The sequence below is a fragment of the Vulpes vulpes genome, chromosome 14, assembly GCF_048418805.1.
Source record: "Vulpes vulpes isolate BD-2025 chromosome 14, VulVul3, whole genome shotgun sequence".
NCBI classification, from domain to species: Eukaryota; Metazoa; Chordata; class Mammalia; order Carnivora; family Canidae; genus Vulpes; species Vulpes vulpes.
The window spans coordinates 26,449,872-26,474,300 of NC_132793.1; the positions used below are offsets into that span (position 1 = coordinate 26,449,872).

The 24,429-nt window shown below is 38.0% G+C and overlaps 2 protein-coding genes across 14 annotated transcripts in view; one reads left to right on the forward strand and one right to left on the reverse strand.

The window, feature by feature from the left end:
* TPX2 (TPX2 microtubule nucleation factor) overlaps positions 1 to 22,480 on the reverse strand; it is a 59,944-nt gene extending 37,464 nt beyond the window's left edge. For 2 of the 7 annotated variants that reach the window (XM_072736154.1, XM_072736157.1), the window contains exons 1-7: positions 22,128 to 22,438; positions 21,569 to 21,621; positions 19,084 to 19,198; positions 17,490 to 17,577; positions 8,620 to 8,793; positions 6,419 to 6,541; positions 1,961 to 2,087 (exon numbers count right to left, since the gene is read on the reverse strand). In XM_072736154.1, coding sequence (XP_072592255.1) covers positions 1,961 to 2,087; positions 6,419 to 6,541; positions 8,620 to 8,725 — 356 coding nt within the window. In that variant the 5' untranslated portion in view covers positions 8,726 to 8,793; positions 17,490 to 17,577; positions 19,084 to 19,198; positions 21,569 to 21,621; positions 22,128 to 22,438. Of the gene's footprint in view, positions 1 to 1,960; positions 2,088 to 6,418; positions 6,542 to 8,619; positions 8,794 to 17,489; positions 17,578 to 19,083; positions 19,199 to 21,568; positions 21,622 to 22,127 lie in introns of all 7 variants that reach the window. The other 5 variants (XM_072736153.1, XM_072736151.1, XM_072736152.1 and 2 more) reach the window with 5 other exon arrangements.
* An 87-nt stretch (positions 22,481 to 22,567) lies between these two features.
* BCL2L1 (BCL2 like 1) overlaps positions 22,568 to 24,429 on the forward strand; it is a 64,997-nt gene continuing 63,135 nt past the window's right edge. Inside the window, exon 1 of one of the 7 annotated variants that reach the window (XM_025986072.2) lies at positions 22,568 to 22,729. The gene's annotated coding sequence lies outside the window, so the exon portion shown is untranslated. Of the gene's footprint in view, positions 22,937 to 24,429 lie in introns of all 7 variants that reach the window. The other 6 variants (XM_025986075.2, XM_025986074.2, XM_025986076.2 and 3 more) reach the window with 6 other exon arrangements.

Consider the following 24,429-nt stretch of genomic DNA (forward strand, 5'->3'; position numbering starts at 1 on the left):
ATTTATTCGTGAGAAACACAGAGAGAGAGAGAGAGAGAGAGAGATTGGCAGAGACACAGGGAGAGGGAGAAGCAGGCTCCATGCAGGGAGCCCGACATGGGACTCAATCCTGGGTCTCTGGGATCACACCCTGGGCCAAAGGCAGCACTAAACCATTGAGCCACCCGGGCTGCCCACTATCTGCCATTCCTTTCCAGATCAGGCAACTCTGGACTCAGATAACTCGGAGATCTGAAATTAATGGCACTAATGTTTTACCTCTTATTATGCATTTTCACAATGCATTATCATTTACTGTACTGTCACGTACCATCCCATTTGGCCCTTTATGACAAGAAGCCTGAGGGATATGGTTATTCTCAATAAGCTGAGATTTTGAGTGGTAGAAGTACCTGCTGTATAAATGAAACAAAGCAATAAACCATCCAGATTGTCTAACTCTGAGGGCAGCTGAATTCCTGTTAAACCATCACTTCCAAAATCCATTCAGAATTCAGTCCAAAAAAAAAAAAAAAAAAAATTCAGACAGGATGAAAGGTAATTATATATAAAATGGAGAAATGAAGACATTAACATTATCCCAAATTCTGAAGAAATCTATAGGACACTAGGTCCCTTTTCTGTAGGCTTCACTTCACAATCTAAACACAGAACACGGGCAGCCCCAGTGGCTCAGCAGTTTAGCATCACCTTCAGCCCAGGGCATGATCCTGGAGACCCAGGATCGAGTCCCATGTTAGGCTCCCTGCATGGAGTCTGCTTCTCCCTCTGCCTGTGTCTCTGCCTGTCTCTCTCTCTCTCTGTCTGTCATGAATAAATAAATAAAATCTTTAAAATAAATAAATAAACAGACAAACAAATGAACATGGAACAGAAACCACAGAATCAACCAGTAGCAATCTCTTAAGACTCGTGTGCTATATGGTTGGTTGAGATTTTATAGAATTCTTTGATTAAAATGGGCTTCTTCACTTGGGATACCTGGGTAGTTCATTTGGTTAAGTGTCCAACACTTGATTTGGGCTCATGTCATGATCTCATGATTCGGAGATCAAGCCTGGTGTCTGGCTCCGCACTCAGCATAGAATCTGCTTGAGAGTCTCTCCTCTTCCCCCACTCGCACGCTCACTCTCTCTCTCAACTAAAATGAATCTTTAAAAATAATAATAATAAAATAAATTTTAAAAAACCATAAAATGGGCTTCTTTACCAAAAAAGATTAGGATAAGCTTGTATGATACTATCCTCAAAAGGCAATACCCTATGCCAGCATGAGGCTTTACAAAGGTTAATTTCATCACTTTTGAGCAACAAAATATGTTATTATCTGTATATAAATAATATCACTTGTCATGCCTCTTCTTTGAGGATATTCTAGGTAACATCAAAGTATAAAGCAATAGGGGCATCTACATGGCTCAGTTAGTTGGGCATTCAACTCTTGACTTTGGCTCAAGTCATGATCTCAGAGTTGTGAGACTGAGCTCTGCATGGGTCTCCATGCGGTGTGGAGCCAGGTTCTCTCTCGGCCCAACCCCCTTCTCTCTCTCTCTTAAAAAAAAAGAAAAAAAAAAAGATACTGATGCAAATGCAACAAAGACATTGAATGTTTTAAGACCACCAGTGCCAAGACTTGCTTCTTAACCCATCCACCGATCCATCCATTCATTCAAGTATTTATTCAGCTTCTGCTCCTCCAGACACTGTTAAGCATGGTAAGAATATACAATGCTTGCCCTTATGAAATTAATTATTACCTATAAACAGGAAAAAATATCTGTCATATCTATCATATAGTCACACCAGTAAGTTGCAACCCATACTATCTACAATTCATAAATGTTATGAAGATTTAATGAGGTAATATAAGAGTCTAATGTAGTATAGGACACATAGTCTAACAATTATTCTTTGAACATCATTAATATAATCATCACTTTGAGCCTTGAAACAGTCTTACCTCTGAGGCTGCACTGGAGTATTTTTTGAGGTGGTTCCCTTGACTTCCAGGGAAGAACAAATATTTGATGGAATGGACTGTTCCACCAGATTTTCTTTTTCTGCCTCTTTGTAGTAAGTGTTTTCAACTGTGGGAGAACAAAAACTAGTTAGCACTCAAATCCCAAGGAAATAAGTTGGAGATGAGAAACATATATATACATATAAATAGGACTTAACACTAGACTGAAAACTGCATGCGTGTGTATATATATCCCTTCTAGGCAGTGGAATCACTGCCTAGAAGTCCAGTGACATCTTATACAGAAGACCAATTTATAAAATCTACTTTGGTAGAAGCTGAAATGTAGGATCTAAGGTCTATCTGCCAGCCTAAGTTGACACCACAGAGAAAAGGATCTCTGACTTTTAATGCTGATATAATTATATTATCAGGCATTATGGGTATAACCACCAGTTTTTCTCCCCTCCAGAAATTAAAAACACTAAGAGTTAAAAGATGTAGCATTTGAAAAAAGGGATTATACAGGCGGGAAGGGGAAGGAGATATTTTATCATAAGTTCTGCTGATGTTAGCATGGTTATTGTGGAACAGAAGGGAAAAAAGCACTATTAGAATAAGGAAACAGAAAAAAAAAAAAAAAAGAATAAAGAGAAAAGAACCACCAAGTAAAGGCTTCATGGAAGAAACAGCATTTGTTGAAATAGCTTATGAACTGAGCCTTGATGAAAGAAAAAAACTCCAATCAAGTAACAGGAAAGAAAAATCAGGCTATGAAAACACATTTCATGCATTGTTTATTCCAAAGAACAATCATTTGGCTCATTCCCTAAAGAAGCTTTTTTTCTGGAGGGGAGAAAAAGAAACAAAAAAAACGATAGTGTATTATGTCAAGGCTACAATAGAGGCACTTACCCCATTTAAAAGCAGAGATGATAAAATTTTTTAAAATGTAATATAAAAATTTAACAGGGGTGCCTGGCTGGCTCAGTCAGTAGAGCATTATGACTCTTGATCTCAAGGTTGTAAGTCTGAGTCCCATGTTGGGTGTAGAAATTACTTAAAAATAAAATCTTAAAAAAATATACTATATACTGTCTACAAAATAAATGCACGTAAAATATAAAGACACACCATGCTAAAACTAATCAAAAGAAAGCTGGAATGGATATATTAACATCAGACAATGCAGATTTCAGAGCAATGAATATTACCAGAGATAAAATGATCCTTTCAAAATGATAAAATGGTCAATCCCTCAAAATGCCATAACAACCTAAATATTTATGTACCTAATAACAGAGCTTCAAAATACACAAAGCAAAAAGTACAAGAAATAGATAAAACCATAAGTATAGCCTGAAATTTCAATCTGTCTCTCTAGTTTATGGAATAAATTGACAGAATAATCAGTAAGAATATAATAGTCATAAATAACATTAGCAAATGTGTATGGCTGTATTCCAATAAAACTTTATCAACAAAAATATGTTGCAGTCAACTCATCAAGAGGACACAACAATTACAAACATGTATGCATATATACATATATGTATGCATGTATATATATTACATATATGTTATATATATACAAAGCCACAGATACATGAAGGAAAAACTGAAAAAATTAAAGGGAGAAGTAGACAATTCAACAATATAATTGAAGATTTCAGTATCTCCATTTTCAATAATGGATAGTACACTTAGATAGAAGATCAGTAGAAGAAAGGAAATAGAAGAAAGGAAATAGAAGACTTGAGCAACACTATCAACCAACTTGACTCAACTGACATTATGTAATTCTCCACCCAAAATGACAGCAGAATACACATTCCCTTTTAAGTACACACAGAACATCTACCAAGACAGACCACATTCTGGGCCATGAAACAATACATTCAAAAGGATTCAAGTCACACATTCAAAAGTAATATTCTTTAACTGCAATGGAATTAAATCCCTCAAGAAATCAATAATAGAGACTATTTCGAGAACTGCCCCCACCATATATTTGGAAATTAAATAACACATTTCTAAATAACATTTAAATAACTTCGAACTAGTAGAAATACAAACTACCAACCCTCTTTCAAGAAGAGATAACCTGTATCTGTTAAAGAAACTGAATTTGTAGTTAAAAAACTTTTCTACAAAGATTCTTTCTACAAAGAAAATGTCAGATGGGCTGAGTGCAGAGCCTGATGCAAGGCTAAATCCCAACACCCTGAGATTATGACCTGAGCCAAAATCAAGAGTCAGATGCTCAACTGACTAAGTCACCCAGGCACCCCAACTAACCCATCATATCATACTTAATGGTGAAAGCCTAAATGCAACAATCGGTATGTCTACCCTTTCCACTCCTATCCAATATCCTTCTAGCCAGTACAATATGCAAGAAAAAGAAATAAAAGGCATATTTACAGATGACATGATCATCTATTTAGAAATCTGATGGAGGGCAGCCCCGGTGGCACAGCAGTTTGGCGCCACCTGTAGCCTGGGGTGTGATCCTGGAGACCCAGGATCGAGTCCCACATCGGGCTCCCTGCATGGAGCCTGGTTCTCCCTCTGCCTGTGTCTCTGCCTCTCTCTCTCTCTGTCTATGAATAAATAAATAAAATCTTAAAAAAAAAATTACCTATTAAAAAAAAAAAAGGAAATCTGATGGAATCTAGGGGCACCTGGGTAGCTCAGTTGGTTAAGCATCTGCCTTTGGCTCAGGTCATGATCCCAGGGTCCTGGTATCGAGGCCCCCTCCACCTACCCCCCGGCTTCCTGCTCAACCAGGAGTCTGCTTCTTTCTCTCCCACTCCTCTCCAGTTTGTGTTCTCTCTCTCTCTCTCAAATAAATAAAATCTTAAAAAATAATAGAACTCTTAAAGAATCTATAAAAAAAAAAAACCTACTAAAACTAATAAGTGAGTTTAGAAGGTAGCAGGATAAAAGATCAGTATATAAAAATTAATTTTATGTCCTTGTATTAGCAACACAATAGGAAATTAAAATTAAAATAGAAGTATGAAAAGAACTTTGAGAACACAAATCAGGGGAATCAGAGAAAAAAAGGGTATTTGAGCTGGACCTTGGATGATAAGTAGAAACTTTTCAGTTATATTAAAATGCAGAGGGAACAGCACTAATAGACAGGTGAGAACATGTAATATGAAAAAACACAGACTATGGGACTTAAGGCACATGAATGTAAGCAAGGTACATGGTCTTGGCACATAACAGACCCAGCAGAAGTCTCTTGCTTTGGGGCACACTGTTGACAAAACAGTCTTAAATGGAGAGTAGTCCAAATAAATTAGGTAATATTACCTAATATTCTTTCAATTCAAGAAGAGCACAAGAGCAGAGAATCTGCCACACCTAATGAAGTAATGAAATTCACCTGAGAGAGCACTCAGGCCACACGTGTTCCAAGCATGCCATACAGTTCTAATCCCTTCTGTAAGAAAGATAATGGATGCAAAAGTTCAGGGTCCTTGTCCTGATCCCAAATTCAACAGATGTCATCTGTGCTCATGAATTATTTGAAAGTCATCCTAGCAGCTTAGACTTTGTAAATTAGAAAAGTTCACTAAAAATACAGCTATTTCCTGGTATGGCTCCTCTAGTTGATGGTCTAATTGAAGCCAGTTTCAGATTTATCTGTTAAGAGTAATTTTCAAATATTCTAAATTGATTGTGGTGATGATTGGACAACTACTCTATCAACATACTATAAAAAAAAAAAACACTGAAATGTACGCTTTAGGTGATTTGTACAGGTGAATTATATCTAAATATAGCTATTATTTCAAAAAATCACTTTTAAGGATGTATGATCTCTTTAAAAATGCTTTTGTTCTGATGAAATAGACAATATTCCGATTAGTAACCACCAGTGTAAATGTCAATTATCTTTTAAAATCAAATACATGACTCAAAGAATTGTTGTACAGTGGCAAGGAATACATTCTTCTCTCCTGCTCTTTTGTTCCTAGTCAGACTCAGGTTTGTTAAATCTTGTCATAAAAAGAAAACAGTTACACCTCTGGCAATAAAAGTCTATGTTAGCTTAAGTTCCAAGAGATTTTTTTTTTTAAAAAGTGTAGTGCATTATTAGTGTTACGTTCACCATGAAATAAATTAGCTCACTTCACCAATAATAAACCAAAGGATACAGCATTTAGGTAATTTCCCCGATCCCTCAGGCTCTTAATACAGTGTTCCACCATTCTACCAAGGAGTTTTTTTCCATTTTTTTTTAAGGATTTTATTTATTTATTCATGAGAGACAGAGAGAGAGGCAGAGACAGGCAGAGGGGAGAAGCAGGCTTCCCACAAGGAACCCAATGTGGGACTTGATCCGAGGACCCTGGGATAACACCTTAAGCCAAAGGCAGATGCTCAACCGCTGAGCCACCCAGGTGTCCCCAAGGAGCTTTTCTCTAAGATGATCTTTCTTACCTGGTCTCAAAGGTGTGACAATAGCTTGCTGAGGATTAGGCTTCCTCAGAGGAGTTTTGTCCTGAAAAAGCCCTGCTATGCCATTCTTCCCAGAAAACTTATTCTCCAAATTGGCCTTCTCTTCTGTGAAAAGGTAAAAGCATCATCATTTAAACAATCAGCATGGAAGCAAAATAAATCAGTGCCATGCACTTAAATTAGGCCCTAAACCCCCCTACTAGTATACTTCTAAATCATTTGGCAATTACAAACAAAGGTCTAGTGATCAAAAGGAAATGAGTACACATTATAAGTCAGAGATAGACTGTAAAAACTAGCAAAACTATCACCAAAACACTAGCAACACTAAACAATGTATCATAGTAAAGGAGAAGTGCAGACTCTGCATTGTGAATAGCTACTTATCTTGGCTTGATACACATTTGGACCATACAAGCATGAACTGGCCTAAAACATCATGTTCGTCTTAAAGAAAACCGTAGCTATTAAGATTTGCAGGGCTTGGGGATCCCTGGGTGGCGCAGCGGTTTAGCGCCTGCCTTTGGCCCAGGGCGCGATCCTGGTGACCCGGGATTGAATCCCACGTCGGGCTCCCTGCATGGAGCCTGCTTCTCCCTCTGCCTGTGTCTCTGCCTCTCTTTCTCTGTGTGTGTGACTATCATGAATGGATAAATAAAATCTTAAAAAAAAAAAAAAAAAAAATTTGCAGGGCTTACAAGGGACATCTTATGGTCTATTTGAGTTGAGGTTCTTCTTCAACGGAGTGGCAGGAGGTGGGTGTGTAACAATGGAACACAGCTAGGCTCTCTCAAGGAATTTTATCTTAGGTTCTGCTATGCCCAAACATTAGCTTCTGCCAACAGCCTACCAAAGATAGAAGTTTCAGGAACATGGTGAGCCCCAGCAATAACACTCTGCATGCATATTCTGACTGCAACTGTGTAAAAAGATGTATTTGGAAGAGAATAGAAAATAATAGAACTAAGATGGTTTTGAAAGAAGAATGGGACTAATTATTTTCTTCCACACTATATTTAATAGTATCATTGTATTATGATAGTATTGTATGATATGCACAGATATTATATTATGATATAATAATATTTCCTATTTTGTTTTTAAAGAAACTTAGAAATAGACAACCCACACTTTTCCTCAGGATTTCAGTAAAGCAAAGACACAGGACAGTTGGCCCTCTTCTCCACCCTTCCTTAACACCACTTCCAACAGATCCTTCCTCTCAGGATCTCCACTACATACCATAAAAGGCCTTTTGCAAGAAAATGGCATGTACCATCACATTTGAACACTACCTTATAAGCAATAAGTGCCGCTGCAATCGATTCATTTTTTTCTTCCATCACATACTGATTTTTTTTTAATATAGAGGATAAGGACACGAGAAAGAATAAAATGAAGAGACCCTAGCAACTATTAGCCTGACATATCAGTGGTCTCACCATATTATTACAAAGTAATATGAAAACATAACCACATCCTTATTTATTGTTGGCCTGGTACCAGAGTTTGTGTCAAATTATATGTTATGACCCAACATCAGGCAATCCTATCTCTGGGGACTGGGTTCTGAGTAGCATAATCCCTCTAGCTAACTATGAATTGATGAAGGGAAGTAAGAGGCAGATAACTGTAGTTATAAAAAAGCAATACAAGAATCCTTGTGATGTTAGAACTGTTCAATATCTTGACAGTGGAAGTAGATACACAAACCTACGCAGATGACCTACATAGAACTTACTACATCAATGAGTACAAGTGAAACTGTGGAAATCTGAGTAAGATAGGTGGATTACATCAATGTCAATATCCTAGCTATAATATTATATTCTGTGCCCGAGGACAGTAGAGCAAGTTTTTATGTGGCTGCCAACACTACAGACATGTTTTGAGTCCTAAAGTTTCACTTAACTTTGCTTCATCTGGATTTTCCCATATATCCCAACAGATTGAGTACTTATCATTCTTAACTGCAAAAATAACATTGATTTGTACTGGATAGTCCATCTTTAAAACATTGGGCATTTCAATTATTTCTATCATATCATGGATGATAAAGTATCTTAGTGTAAAAAAGCATTATATTTTAGTTATTTTCTTGCATTACCTTCTATTTTTTGAAAGGTACTCAGAACAAAGCAAGCCATTAACCCTTAAAATGGCCAGAGAAAGCAAGCACTTACCAAACCAAGAATCTATGTTTTGGGCATCTTCCTCATCATCCAAAGAGGTAAAATTGATAAAGTCCGTGGGAGCATCATAGGAATAGGAAGTTTTAACTTGTGACATTGTCCCCTGCCTTGGTACAGAAGAGCAGGTTTTTCCCAGTTGTCGTGTCACGTTTTTCAAAAGATCACCTTTTAATGAAAGAAATTGGTTGCACATTAATCTAATATACTGATTCCTCAGCAATTACTTTGCTTTTACTACCACATTTACATTCTAAAAATGACCTGGACAACACATCTTACTTTTCAAAACAAACTAAAAGTTAATTTTTCTTTTTTTTCTTTTTTAAAGATTTTTTTTTTCAATTTTTAAGCAATGTCTACACCCAATGTGAGGCTCGAACTCAATTACAAGATCAAAAGTCGTATGCTTCAGGCTCTATTACCAAAGCTATAATCATCAAAAAACAGTATGGTTCTGGCACAAAAACACATAATCAATGGAACAGAATAGAGAAACTCCTGAGATGGACCCTCAACTTTATGGTCAACTAATCTTCAACAAAGCAGGAAAGAACATCCAATGGAAAAAAGTCTCTTCAACAAATGGTGTTGGGAAAATTGGGCTGTCACATGCAGAAGAATGAAACTGGACCATTACCTTACACCATACACAAAAATAGACTCAAAATTGATGAAAGACCTAATGTGAGACAGGAATCCATCAAAATCCTAGAAGAGAACACAGGCAGCAACCTCTGTGACCTCAGCTACAGCAACTTCTTGCTAGATACAGATACATCTCCAAAGGCAAGGGAAATGAAGGTAAAAATGAACTACTGGGACCTCATCAAGATAAAAAGCTTTTGCACAGCAAAAGAAACAGTTGACGAAACCAAAAGACAACCAACAGAATGGCAGAAGATATTTGCAAATCTCTTATTCTATAAAGGGCTAGTATCCAAATCTTTAAAGAACTTATCAAACTAAACACCCAAACTACAAATAATCCAATCCAGAAATGGGCAGAAGACATGAACAGACATTTCATCAAAGAAGACATAGAAACAGATACATGAAAAAATGCTCCACTTCATATTGTTGACAATTATATGATCTCACTCATATATGGAATTTAAGAAACAAAAGAGAATCATAGGAAAAAAATAAAACAAGATGAAATCAGAGAGGGAGACAAACCATAAGAGATTCAATCATAGGAAACAAACTGAAGGTTGCTGGAGAAGCGAGGGGGGATAGGGTACCTGGCTGATGGACATTAAGGAGGGCATGTGATGTAATGAACAGTGTGGGTTTTTTTAAGATTGATGAATCATTAATCTCAACCTCTGAAACTAATAATACATTACATGTTACTTAATTGAATTTAAAATTTTCTTTAAAAGTTATATGCTTTACCAACTGAGCCAGCCAGGAGCCCCAAAGTCAGCTTTTCTTTTTTAGTAACTTGAAGACACTCCTTGCGATAAATATATTGGAATTAAAAAGAGGCAAAGTTTGGTGAGTACCTACAACATGTCAGGTAGGCACCATATCAAGTGTTTTACAGTCATTCTTTTATTTTCCCTCAGTCTACCTTTTTCTCACTTCTAGCCTCTCCCATCCAATTTACACTCTCTCTGCTCTGAATAACCTAATTTCTGAAACAAACCATTAAGTTCTATACCTACTAACAAAAATCTTACTCATCATTCAAAGTCTAATCCAATTCTCTACAGATTTTGCCAATTTCCACCTATCATACTAATTCTTGCCTCTCCAAAGCCATAGTTAAAATAAAATCATCCAATTTTATATTAGTTAACTATGCAAATGCCTCTTCTAGCAGGCTGTCAAGTTCCTGAAGCCAAGGACTGATTTTACTCACTTGTGTATACCTCATCCATCAAGGTGCTTAGAACAGTATCTTATCTCAAGTAAGAGCTTGGTACATTTTGCCAACTACAGATTTTCTTTCTTTAGAAATATTTTCATAAAAATACTATTCCTGGGCATGAAGAGAAAGACCTTAAGAAATATATAAAAGAAGGTGCCTGGCTGGCTAAGTAGGTAGAGCACGTAACTCTTGTAGGTTCAAGCCCAAGTAGGTTGGAGAGACTGCTAAAAATAAAATCTAAAAAAAAAAAAAAAAAAAAAAAAACACAAAAAACAAAAAAACATAAAAGGCACATGTCAAAGGAACAAGTCAAACATATGGGTTCATCCCTACTCTCCTGTACAAAGTTCTCACTGTCCTGTAGAAACCTGTGTGGGGAAAAAAAAAAAAAGAAACCTGTGTAGGTTTAAAGTCAGCCCCCACTCTAGGTCTCTATGGTTAAGAAAATATCTGGAAGTAGTCTGAAAAACAGCCTGAAGGACACACTGACTGGCAAATAGTTCCCCTATGAAACCCAATGAGCCACTTGTCTTCATCCAGAGAACAACATGTACTTAAAGTATTCTGTATCTTGGAACAGAAGTAGATACCAGTAATCACTTGCATACACATTTATTAAATTAAGTATCTTTCTTTAAGCATTATTTTATTATAAAAATACATTCTCATCAAAGAAATTAGATCACCAAAAAAACTCTTACAAAAATAATAATCTACAATGCCACAGTATTTCAGTCTGTTTCTCATTCTTTTTCTGTATATACAGACTTATCTATGAATCTGCTTCACATATTGTGAGCTTTTTCCATGTCAATACATATAGATATTTCAACAATTGATGGCTGTACCGTAATTTATTTATCCCCTATTTTTAGGCATTTCCCAATATTTTCACTTTAAAGATACCACTAGAAGAATATCCTTGTAGCTCAATTTCTGTACACAACCATAATTCTATCCTTAAGATAAATTCTTAAAAATGGAATTGCTGGAGAGGCACCTGGATGGCTCAGTTGGTTAAGTGTCTCCTTCAGCTCAGGTCATGATCTTCAGTGTCCTGGGATCAAGCCCTGCGTTGGGCTCCCTGCTCAGTGGAGAGCAAGAGTATTAATCACCTACTCTTATAACGAAAGTCATCACCTTGATCACCACCTTCCAGACTTGGGAGTAGCCATGAACAGTTCTGGCCAATGAGAACAAAGAAAGAATCTGCTGAGGGATTCACAGGAAAACTTTCCTAATACAACCACAACCCTGTTCCTGCCCTCTCCTTTGACCCTTCTTCTTGCCTTAAAAGCAAATGCAATGGCTAGAATATAGCAGCTATCATGCACATAAGTGGATGGCCAAGAAAATAATGTTGGCCTCAACGATGCTGAGCTACTGAACATTGATCAAGGATCATTAACCACCTACCTCCAAACAATAATACTCTTTTTGTATAAGTCACTATAGACACATTTTCTGTCACTTATAGCCCCAAACAATCCCAACTAACATAGAAGTCCAGGATTCTAGACCTATCTCTGGTACTTACTAGACATATATGACAACAGGTAAGTCACTCTACCTTTCTGCCTACCTACTTCCCATAAACAAATGAGAAAGCATTTCAAGTGCTATAAAATACACTACTGTAAGATTTTTTTTAAAGATTTTATTTATTTATTCATAAGAGACACAGAGAGAGAGGCAGAGACACAGGCAGAGGGAGAAGCAGGCTCCATGCAAGGAGCCCAATGTGGGACTCAATCCCGGGACTCCAGGATCACGCCCTGGGCTGAAGGCAGGTGCTAAACCGCCAAGCCACCCAGGGCTCCCACTACTGTAAGATATTATCACTGCCTTTTGACCTACTGGTATCTCTCTTCTCCTTGACCACATTTGTATTCAAAAGGCCCTTACTGAAAGATTTCCCAGTGACTGACAGTGGTTAAAATTCCCCTGCTGCAAGGAAGAAGTTTTCCTGTTCTTGTGAACAAACATGCTGGAAGACATGGGAAAATCTTGGATTCCCATGATCTTAATGCCTAACCCAGGTCACTGGGAACACTTCCCAGGCAGGAATGTAATGAAGACTACTAAAGTTGGGGGAGGGAAAAGGCAGGAATGTAATAAATGCAACAACCCCACTTAAGCTTCCTAAAAATCATGATTTCCACCAAAGCATGCTACTGAAAACCACCTGGAAAGCTTTCAAATTTAACCCATCACACTCTCTCTCTCTTTTTTTAATTATGGAGCTACACAGCTACCCTCTTTGGAGGGCAACTGCATTTTTTTTTTTTATAGATCTTGCCAAATGAAAAAGTACTATAGCATCATTCACAAAAGCCAAAAAACTAAAAGCCAAAATTCCACCAAGAGAAGATCGGTTGAATAAATAATGGCACAATCATACAAAATATTAAGTAACTTTAATATTAGGTAATTTTGCAAATGTGATATGTACACAATGAGCTCCAAGAGCTATTAAGAAAAGTAAAATATAAAAGTGCATACTCCCATTCATGTTAAAAAGAAGCAAAGGGGTAATATATACATATATATCTTTGTACGTACATAAGACTATTGTGAAAGGAGACATAAAAGGGCTAACAGGATTTGGGTCTGGAAAAAGAGCTAGGAGTTCTGGGTCAGGGGAAGACTTTTCACTATATGAACTTTAATACTCTTTGGATACATTTTATTATATAAATACATACCTTTTCAGTTTTAAGAACTTCTAGTACTTATTTCCCCCTAAGTTGGTGTTTACAGTCCACAAATCACTGGGCTTTCTGGAATTTTTATTAAGTACTCTTGGTAATCCAGCAATAATTGTTAAACCTCTTGTTTTTTGGAAATAAGGTTTCCTATTTAAGTGGTCTATAAATTGGTTACTAACTTCACTTATCCAACTGTTACCATTCTTTCTTTTTTTAATGTTTCTGTATAAAAATGAAATGCTCCTGGGTATTGACTTAATAAAAAGTATACAAGCTTGAAAAAAAAAAAAAAAAAAAAGCTAAAAAAAAAGTGCTATTAATTACTGAGTACTTATGACATGCCAGACACTGTTCACAGTGTTTTACATGTATTAACTCACTAAATCCTCCAACAGTCCTATGAGGTTAAGTCCTATTATCTTCAGTTTACAGATGAGGAAATTGAGGCAAGGAGAAATTTACTACTTATTCATGGCCACACAACTAAGAAGTAGCAGAGCCAGCATTTGAACTCATAGGCCCTTATCCACTACCTCTCATATTTATTTTTTTATTTATTTATTTTTTTTTTTAGGTGATCTCTATACCACATACATGTGGCTTGAACTCACAACCCCGAGATCAGGAGCCATGCACTTTACCAACTAAGCCAGACAGACACCCCTTTGTGTGTGTTTTTTGTTTTTTGTTTTTTAATTTTTATTTATTTATGATGGTCACACAGAGAGAGAGAGAGAGGCAGAGACACAGGCAGAGAGAGAAGCAGGCTCCATGCACCGGGAGCCCGGACGTGGGACTCGATACCGGGTCTCCAGGATCCCGCCCCAGGCCAAAGGTAGGCGCCAAACCGCTGCGCCACCCAGGGATCCCTTTGTGTTTTTATATTTTTTTTTAAATTTCTTCCCATATTTATTTAAAAATAGATATTTATGTAGATCAATATGAAATGTCAAGGAATAAGGGATAAAACCAGTTGTAGATAATAACTTCCAAATACTATTTACTACAGGCCGAGGACTTTACCAGGTACTTGACATAAATCATCTCATTTAAACTGCATTAAGAATATACAATATCAGTGGTTTAGCACCGCCTGCAGCCCAAGGTGTGATCCTGGAGACCTGGGATCAAGTCCCACATCAGGCTCCCTGCATGGGGCCTGCTTATGCCTCTGCCTGTGTCTCTGCATCTCTCTCTCTCTCTCTCTTTCTCTGTGTCTCTCATGAATAAATAAATAAAATCTTAAAAAACAAAAACAAAAACACAAGAATATACAATATCATAATCACCATTTTACAAATAAACAGGCTCAGAGTAATTAAGCTACTCCAAGTTACCAACTAGTAATGTAGCAGCGTTGAGTTTTAAGACCAGGTCTGTGAGATTCCAAAATCTAGAGTCACTATAATGTACAGGTTTTCTATAACATTACTTCAAAGAGGAGGTAGGTAACCAAACCATACTAATCTATCAGACAAATACAAAAATTAACTCTGCTTTACACAAAACTAAGCAACCCTGACAAGCTGTTCATAAAAGAATACTGGTAAATTAAGAATCTTATTCTAAAAACACTGGGAAAGCTCTGAGCTGAACCATCCCATAAAGTAAAACAGTACCCTGTAATTTCTCTTATTCTTAGTTTGTACTTGTGCATGTAAAATTTTTGCTTTATTTCAGAAGGAAATCTATCTGAACCTCTCAGTGGATACTCTAGAGTAAGAGACAATGAAGAGGGTATTTAAGCAATCAGAAGGAGGGATGTCCTCTGAGGTCTAGGAGTGCATTTGATTGATGGGAGTCGAAAGGCAAGGGGTTCAAACCTAAATATGCCTAGTCTTTATTTAGGTGAAATTTTAAAACCAAAATACTATTTTTCTAACATGATCTCTTTTTTAAAAAACTTCTTTTAAGCTATCTTTGGTCTAGTATGACCAACTCAGGAGACCATCCCCACCTCCCCAACATCCCCAAAAAGGGAACAAATAAACAAAATACATATATCTCCACTGAGAAGTCTTGACTGTACAATAAAAGGTGATAGTACAAGTACATGAACAAAACCAAAAGTAACTACTTTTGGGTAACTGGGTTATGCCAGTTTTACTGTGCTGTTTCTCCCAAATAAAGTTAAGATATGAAACCTTCAAAAATTAAAAAGCACAGGCCTATTGGGAATGGAACAGGCCAGGGCCTGGGCCAACTGTTTAAATGAGAAAGCCCCAGGCATGATGGGAACTGGATACCTTCCTGCACCCCTTAATCAAGATTGAGTTTCTGTCAACAGGTCTCACTGGAAAAAAAAAAAAAAGAAAGAGAAAGAAAGAAAGAAAGAAAGAAAGAAAGAAAGAAAGAAAAAGAAAGAAAGAAAGAAAGAAAGAAAGAAAGAAAGAAAGAAAGAAAGAAAGAAAGAAAAAAGACACATGCATCAACCACATTCCTCTAAACAAATCAGACTGCCAAGCAAGAGAATCAGCTTCACATTTCAAAATTATCTGAATCTACCACAGCTCTAGACCCCTGAAAAACTAGAAACATTCTGAATGAAGAAAAGCTCTTTCAGACCAGTAATCCTACAATAGAACTGAGAAATAAGTCTCGCTCATATTATGAACTACTTAAGTTCCTTTTAGAACTGTCTCTTAAGTGCCATCATCATATCATATAGTTCATTTTTGTTTCCAGAAAGCAAAGACTAAAGGATACATATAATCTCTTCCTTCAAGAAACTCATATTTGAGTGGAGAATACAGACAATTGTGATACAGGGTGATCAATGCTACAGCAGGGGAAAAACCAAGATCACTACGGAAATGCAGAGACGGGGATCAGGAGGGTCAGAGAAGGGTACCTGGTGGAAGTGATGCATAGAAGATACAGACAGCGTTGAGCACAGCATAACCTATAGAGATGTTGAATCACTATATTGTAAACTGAAACTAATGTAGCATTGTGTGTCAACTATACTCAAATCAAAAATTATTTAAAGAAGAAAAAGAAAAAAGATATGCATAAAGAACAAGATACAGGCAATCCTGCAGAGTTCTACAAGCTAAGGATGAATACTGATTTTTTCTAAGAGATAAATGGAAAGGGGAAACAAATTTAGGAAAAGCACATAACTGAGGAAGATTGAAAAAGAAGCAATGTAACTTGTTTCCACATTCATCTGAAATTAACCTCCATCGTGTCCTGTCCCTCTTCACTCTCAAACCAAAAATAACTAGCCTTGACAACATCTATAAATCAAAAGGTGCAAGTTCAGAGGAGGTGGGGGAAAACTGCAAAAGGGTGCATTCTAAGCAAGGTTGAAATAGTAGACTAGCAGCTCCTAAACAAAACAAAGACTTTGGTGTGACAGATGCTCTCAGGCACTTCACTATCCACCTTGTGAGCTGCATTATACCTACTTCTATTGGGAGAAAAATCATGAGTTAAACAACTGGTAATATAATAAACAGGGTAAGAGAGAGTAAGTCAAGACTCATTAGAAGTGTATTAGTTAAACAGTCCCATCCAAATAGTGCCATTTCCCCAGGCACACCCTCTCCTACTTTCACAAGGGATAAGAGATCCTGTTACCGAAACACAAGTTAAATAGAGTTGAGTTATTTTCATCCTACCCAAGCAGAAAACACCTACATTTTTTTTTTGTACATAAAGGATTAGCAGGAGCCAATAAATGGCAACATAATCCAGCATGCAATTTTAACTGTTAATCAAAGTCAGAAACTAAGTCTGAAGGAAGTTAATGGACTTCGTGTTTCCACATTTATGTTTGCTAACTTCTACATTGAAATTGGATCTGTTTACAGAAACAGATCCATGAAGCTTCCAAAATTGGGTCAATTTAAAATCCAATGACAATCCCTCACTGTCCAAGCATTCAGAAGTCAGCACAGGACACATGGACACTTGTTGTAATTCATCACTGTCCAGAAACCTCAAGCACATATATTTTTCATCATCTCTCTCCCAAACTTGTGAGTTATGGGTTACAAACTCAGTTCTGCTTTATTTAATTAATCCATAGAACTCTATAAACCCTAAACCACTCTTATACAACTAATAGGACCTGAATAAAAATCAATGATGTAATTTACCTTCAAACCAAATAATGATACAGATCTTTGTAGAATACTAAAGAAAATCTTTGTAGAATATCAGGATATCTTTGTAGAATATCAAAGTGTTCTGCTGTTTCAAGAGTAAGAAGCTGAAAGAGTTTGTAAGGGTTGACAGTGGGGCTGCAGGAAGTTACAATTCTCGTGAATACTCACTCAGTCTTGTAAAGATTTACATTCTTCAAAAGGTATCCTTCTTGGGATGTAGATACACAGATACCCAAGAACCTCAAAAAGTGATTACCTATGGGATGCCAAAAAGTGAGGTAGACTGTGGCAGGGTTAAAAGATTTCTAAGTATAAACCTTTTTATACTATTTCGATTTGTACCATGTGAATGTTATCACATATTTTTAAAATATAAATTTGTGCCTGTGTGAATATACACTATTAAGTAGGTATGTAAATCAGCAAAATTTTCCTATGGGACAATTTGGTGTTATGTACCAAAGTCTTAAAAATATGCATTTTTTTTAAACTAACGATTTCACTATATGAAATACTATGGCAGAACCATATAATGGGGGGACTGCCTGGGTGGCTCAGTCAGTTAGGCATCTGCCTTTGGCTCAGGCCACGATCCCAGGGCTCCCGGCTCAGCAAGGCGTCTACTTCTCCCTCTCCCTCTGCTTGCCACTCCCCTTGTGCCAGCCCACGCACTCTCTCTCATTCTCTTTGTCAAATGAATAAATAAAATCTTTGGGGGAAAAAAAAAAAGAAGTTAAAAAAAAAACCACATAATGGAATACCACATAGCCATTAAAATTATGTTGTAGCAAAACTTAATGACATGAAAAACTGTTCATAACCTAATTATGAAGTCGAAAAAAAATAATGAAAGTTTTTAGTGTATGACTTTTTATTTTTTTAATTTTTTAAAAAATTTTATTTATTTATTCATAAGAGACAGAGAGAGAGAGAGAGAGGCAGAGACATAGGTGGAGGGAGAAGCAGGCTCCATGCAGGGAGCCCAATGTGGGACTTGATCCTGGGACCCCAGGATTACGCCCTGGGCCGAAGGCATGCGCCAAACCACTGAGCCACCCAGGCGTCCCAGTGTATGACTTTTTAAAACCAAACACAGCACACAGAAAAGAATCAGAAAGAAACCTATCAAACTGTTAGCAATAGTTTATCTGAGAGGTAAGATAGTGAGTGAGAGTCTTTCTTTTGCTTTTCTGTATTAAATAAATTTCCTTCAAAATATGTTATTTCTAGTTTATTGTTGGAATTTTTTTAAACTTAATTTACAGAGTGCCTGGGTGGCTCCATTGGTTAAGCATCTGCCTTCAGCTCAGGTCATGATCCCAGGGTCCTGAGATCAAGCCCCTCATTGGGCTCTCTGCTCAGCAGGGAGCCTGCTTCTCCCTCTCCTTCTGCCTGCCCCCCACCTACTTGTGCTTTCTCTCTGTCAAAGAAATAGATTAAATAAATAAAATCTTTTTAAAAATTATTTATTTATTTGAGAGAAAACATGAGCAAGGGGGAGGGTCAAAGGGAGAGAGAGAAGCAAACTCCTCACTGAGCAGGGAGTCCAACATGAGGCTCAATCCCAGGACACTAGGATCATGACTTGAGCCAAAGGCAGATGCTTAACTGACTGAGTCACCTAGGCACCCCTCACTTTTTTTTTTTTCTTCCCAAAATATGTTACTTTTGAAGACACATTAAAGCTAACCATTTTTGATGGTAATATATTAATGTTTCTCTTATTCCTTTTTGATATAACTTACTGTGGACACAGCCTTACCTGTGGCTTAATGCCAGTCAATCCACCTTCCTACAGGCTTGATTCAGAGTTGCAATATACTCTTTCACCTCTCTTCTGAAATACTGTAGTCTAGCAAGTATTTTTTATCAAGAACCTGGAAGAAACAGAAAGGTGATATAACAGGTTTACATTCTCTAGTAAAAATGGTTAACAGAGAATACAAAAGCGCTACAAAACACCAATACCTACTTTCAAAACCAAAGAGTGCTTCTGAGAGCTAAGGTCTAAATAGCATAAGTCTATCCTTAATAATACCCTTAACTGTTGTTTCAGCTTAAGTTTTTTTAGTATATATTTGCTGTCTCAGGGTGTCTTTGAGATCATATACTCCCACATTAAAACCATCTTTCCAAAATCTGCAGTTTAGGAACACTGACACCAAGGGGTGATACTGTGCACTTCTATCCTATTCAAACATTAGAATGGAAAGAAAAAAAAAAAAACTTACTATTTTTTTTATTAAAAAAATTAAAAGTAGAAATATTGAGGCGCCTGGGTGGCTCAGTCATCTGAGCATTTGCCTTCAGCTGAGGTCGTGATCCCAAGGTCCTGGGATAGAGCCCCACACTGGGCTCTCTGCTCAGCAGGAAGCCTGCTTCTTCCTTCCCTCTGCCTGCCACTCCTCTTGTTTATGCTATCAAATAATTAAATAAATAAATCTTAAAAAAAAAAAAGTAGAAATAGTATTCTTTAAAAATTTCCAAAGCCCCTTTCTCACTCAACATTAATCCCCCCCCCCAAATTTCTCTATGCAAACAAAACCAGAACCCCTCCCAGTTATCTATACTTTTTTTTTTTTAAAAGATTTTGTTTATTCATGAGAGACACAGAGAGAGAGGCAGAGACACAGGCAGAAGAAGCAGGCCCCATGCAGGGAGCCTTCTGTGGGACTCTATCCCAGGACCCTGGGATCATGCCCTGAGCCAAAGGCAAGATGCTCAACCACTGAGCCACCCAGGTGCCCCCATCTATACTTTTAACCAAGTACCTTGAACCACTGATCTCCATCTAGGTCTCTGTCTCAAATATGGACCTATCCACAAAATTATATGGGCTCTTAAATCTCCCAGTAGTCAATTCTATTTCCTAACTTTACTCATTGCAAAGAAAATTCAGTTTGCCAAAGAGTGTTTAGATCTCTCCTCTCTTCCTTCCTTCCCCAGCAATTCAAAAAGAATTAGGGAGAAAGACTGAAGAAAAAAATAGGTAGGGGATATAGAAGAACTCTGAATACCTCATGGCACCTAAATAAAACATGAAGGACTTTCCCACATAATCCTGTCTCGTAAAGAAGCTTAATTGCAAATGTAGGATAAGTTAACTTTATTAAGCTTAGAATACACAGACTTAAGCATAAGGCTGGCCAAAACAACCGTATTTTATTTCAAGTTTTAAAGTTTAAACAGATTTACCAACCTAGCTGAATACACCGTTTTTCATACCTACAATTTTGTAGTGAATTTAGATATCTTCCTGCCTATCCAATTCAGCAGATAGTAAGTGGACAATTTCTGTGCACCAAGACTGTTCTAGTTCTTGTCTAACCAAAGTCTGCTTATTAAGAGCCAGTTTGTGTTCCATCTGCTTCACAAAGACATCCTTGCCTATTTTAAAGATCATTGATCTCCCTCACCTCTACACTGCCAGGGCAGCTGCAATACATAACACTAGGGGACTCCAATGCTATCGTGTCTTGTTCAGATTGTCACTTGTCAATTTGAATCAGTGTTTTGTCCTCAAGCATACCAGAAAACCCATGAGAACATCGTACATCTGAATATCCATAGTATGTAAAACCAATCTGAGCACACAGTACATCCTCTCAAAAGTCGGTTAATTAGTTAAGTGAGTTGGGAGCCACAATAATTTTTTATCCTGAGAGTGGCAACTTAACCCTGACCTAACACGCCCAACAGCCAAAACAACCAAGAGTGATATAGGGGTTGCTTGGCAGGGGGTATGACACACTGAGGCCACAATGCAAGGGTATCCTTACTATAGCAGTAAATAGTTCAAATTCTGACATGTAGGGCAGCCTGGGTGGCTCAGTGGTTTAGCACCGCCTTCCACCCAGGGGGTGATCCTGGAGACCCAGGATTGAGTCCTGCGTCGGGCTCCCTGCGTGGAGCCTGCTTCTCCCTCTGCCTGTGTCTCTGCCTCTCTCTGTGTCTCTCATGAATAAGTAAATAAAATCTTCAAAAAAAAAAAAAATTCTGACATGTAATGAGTGAGACAAATATGAAGATAGGCCATAGGATGTCAAGACCAAGGAAAGCTGAATGAACCTGGGAGAACATAAAGCGATAACCTCAGCTCGAAATCCGCAGAGCACTCAACGCTGTCTGGTCCTAAGCAGGGCTGGGCTGATTATGATTAGGGCAAGCCCTTGGTACTTAACTACTAGAAAACTGTATGTGAGACAAAGAAACCCTACGTCAAGAAAAAGGGGGCAAAAGAATCCTACCTTATTATAAGTCTGGTTCACGCTTTTCCTTTCCTCCTCAGTCTACAAATGCTCTAGGAGAGAAAATTAGGCAGTAATTTTAGAATAATTAGGCAATAATCAAAGGGGGAGGGCTAAACGGATATGAATAAAACAGGATGAATTTTAAATCCCAAATAGAAAGACAACTCCAATTGGAATTCAAGTCCCGCAATTAATTATGTTCTCACTCCGTATCTATTACCTTTCTATCTTATACAATAGTTTTTAAATGTAGTTGTGACCACATCTGTTTTCCTCCACCAAAGCCACACTTCTTGAGGGCGGGGCTACCGTTTCACCCATTGCTTGAAAATCTAGATTGTGGGCCTCAGCTCCCTCCTGCATAAAGTGGAGCTAAGAATAGCTCCTGCTTCACTGCCTTGGTGAGATAATTAAGAAAACGTCTGCACGCAGAGTGCTTAGTCCACGAACGCTCATTTCATCTGTGCGCGGTAACAATGATCGTTACCGTTATTAGCGTAGAGCCTCCCACAACCCCTACTTCCCCCTATTTCCCACGGCCGGCCTCGGCCTCTACCTGCAGACACAGCCTGCCAGCCTCGGTCCGGACACACTTCACGGAAAAATCCTGTCACCAAGAGAAGGGTAGTCCGAAGGCCGGCTCCGTCTCCGCCTGGCCTGGGAGGCGCCCACACACCAAGACCGCCTCAGAAGCCCGGGCCGAGAGGCGCCTGGAGGCGCTACGGGCTTGGGGGAGACCTCCGGCCGTTCGAAAATCAGAGAAGGGGCAGGCTGCGTCCCAGCCGCTCCCCGTTTCTCCCCAAGGCTCACCTCGCCACAGCTCTGACAACCAAGCGCCCGGAAGACCCGCGGCGGGACTCATTCAGTACCGTTGAAAATTTGAACCCAGGCTCCCTAGTTGAATCCACCAATCAGAGTGAGGGAACCGGCAATCCTTAGCCTCCCGATTGGCCCAGAGGATCGCAAGGACGCCGGAAGTCGGGATGCGACACAAGCAAACAACCGCCCCGGCATGCTCCTGGGAAATGTAGTCTCGTGCAACTTGCGTGAACCCTTTGGAAGAACTCTAATAAGGAAATTACTACAAAGCCCAGAATGCTCGACTCCAAATTATTCGGGAGAGGTAGTACCAACTGGAGAGAGGAAGACTCGCTTCAGGTAACAGAACGACGCGCACCTGGATTTCCCCAAAACCTTCACGAAAGAAAAATTTATTATTCTCCCTACTGTAGTGCATGGTGTCTTGGTCATAGGAATTCGCTTCGTTTTAGCATAGAGTCCCCTGTATACAACATAGACTCGCCCTCATCTCTTCTCCCAAACGTGAAGGAGTCTCTCCCAAGTCCTTATTGAGCCCATTCTCCGGTAAGGACTGGCTTAAAGCCGCGGCTTATGATTGGTTGGTCCTTCCCTTTTAATTCCATTTACGTCCCTTGTTTTATCGTCCTCGTATTTTAGAAGAGAAAACAAAAGGTTCAGAGAAGTTGAGTGAATAGTCTAAAATCAATAAATGGAGGAAGCGGAACTTGAATTAGGGACTTCTGGTCCTATACATCATCAATAATTACTTAGAAAATAATAGCAGATACAAGAGGGGAAAGATCGCTGCAATAAAAATTACAACGTTTAAGAAAATAAGCTTAAGGCCTTTATCTGAAAATTTAAAACTGTAAAACTTGGTTGAATAACTACAAAAATACGTAAAGGAGATTATATGCTTTATTAGTGGATGGGGAGATCCAGTATTGTAAAGCTGTTAATTTTCCGTATGAAGAGTTCAAGGCAATTACAAGGAAATTCGCCAAGGTTTTGTCATGGAACTTGCCAAGTTGATTCTAAAATTTATATAGAAGAAAACACAAGAAGTGGCATCTGAATTTTGAAAAATAATGGGGGAGGCAGGTGACTGCCATACATAAGCTCTCATGAACATTAACATATTTGTAAATTATAGTTATGTTTAAAGTATGGTTAATTGACTCCATGGGGATATAATAGGGAAAATCCAGAAAGGAAAACTCTACAGAACAACAGATCTCGTTTCTTCAAAACATAAACAGCAAGAGTGGTTTTGTTTTTGTTTTAATACTCCTTCCTATTTGTAGAGATACATATAGAAATGGTAGGAATGAAATGACTCTAGAATTTGCTTCAGAATGATCCGGATAGTGCGGGGTCTCGGGAAATAGGTGGGAGTATAGATGAAACGAGTGAAACAAGATTAGCCACAAAATGTTAAGCGTTGAAGCTGAATGGCAGGTTTGTGATACGTATATGCATATATATGCTCATGTAAATGTGTTTGTGAAGTTTTCACAAGGTTCTTTAAAGCAGAATATTGCCATAAGAATTCTTTTAAAACAACAGAAGATCAATTAGAAAAGCTTAAGAGTCCAGAAACAAACTCATGTATTTCAGAATTTAGTAAATGCTGAGTAGAATTTCAAATCAGATGGAAACAAACAAATAATGGAGTTAGGACATTTGCTTTTCATTTGGGGAAGATATTATATTAGATTTTTATCCCATACCATTTACAAAAACAAATTTCAGATGAATTAAAACTCTAAAGATAGGGACACCTGGTTGGTTTTGACTCCGGTTGTGGTCTGGGGAATCCCAGCATCAAGTCCCTCATCAGGCTTCCTGCATGGAGCCTGCTTCTCCCTCTGCCTGTGTCTCTGCCTCCCTCTCTTTCTGTGTCTCTCATGAATAAATAAACAAAATCTTAAAAAAAAAAAAAAAAAACCGCCTAAAGATAGGGGAAAAATCAAAATTTTTAAAAGTTTAAAAGAATATGTTTTCGATGTTGGGGTAGGAAAATCTTATGTTAAGACAAAAGGGATAAACTAAGACAT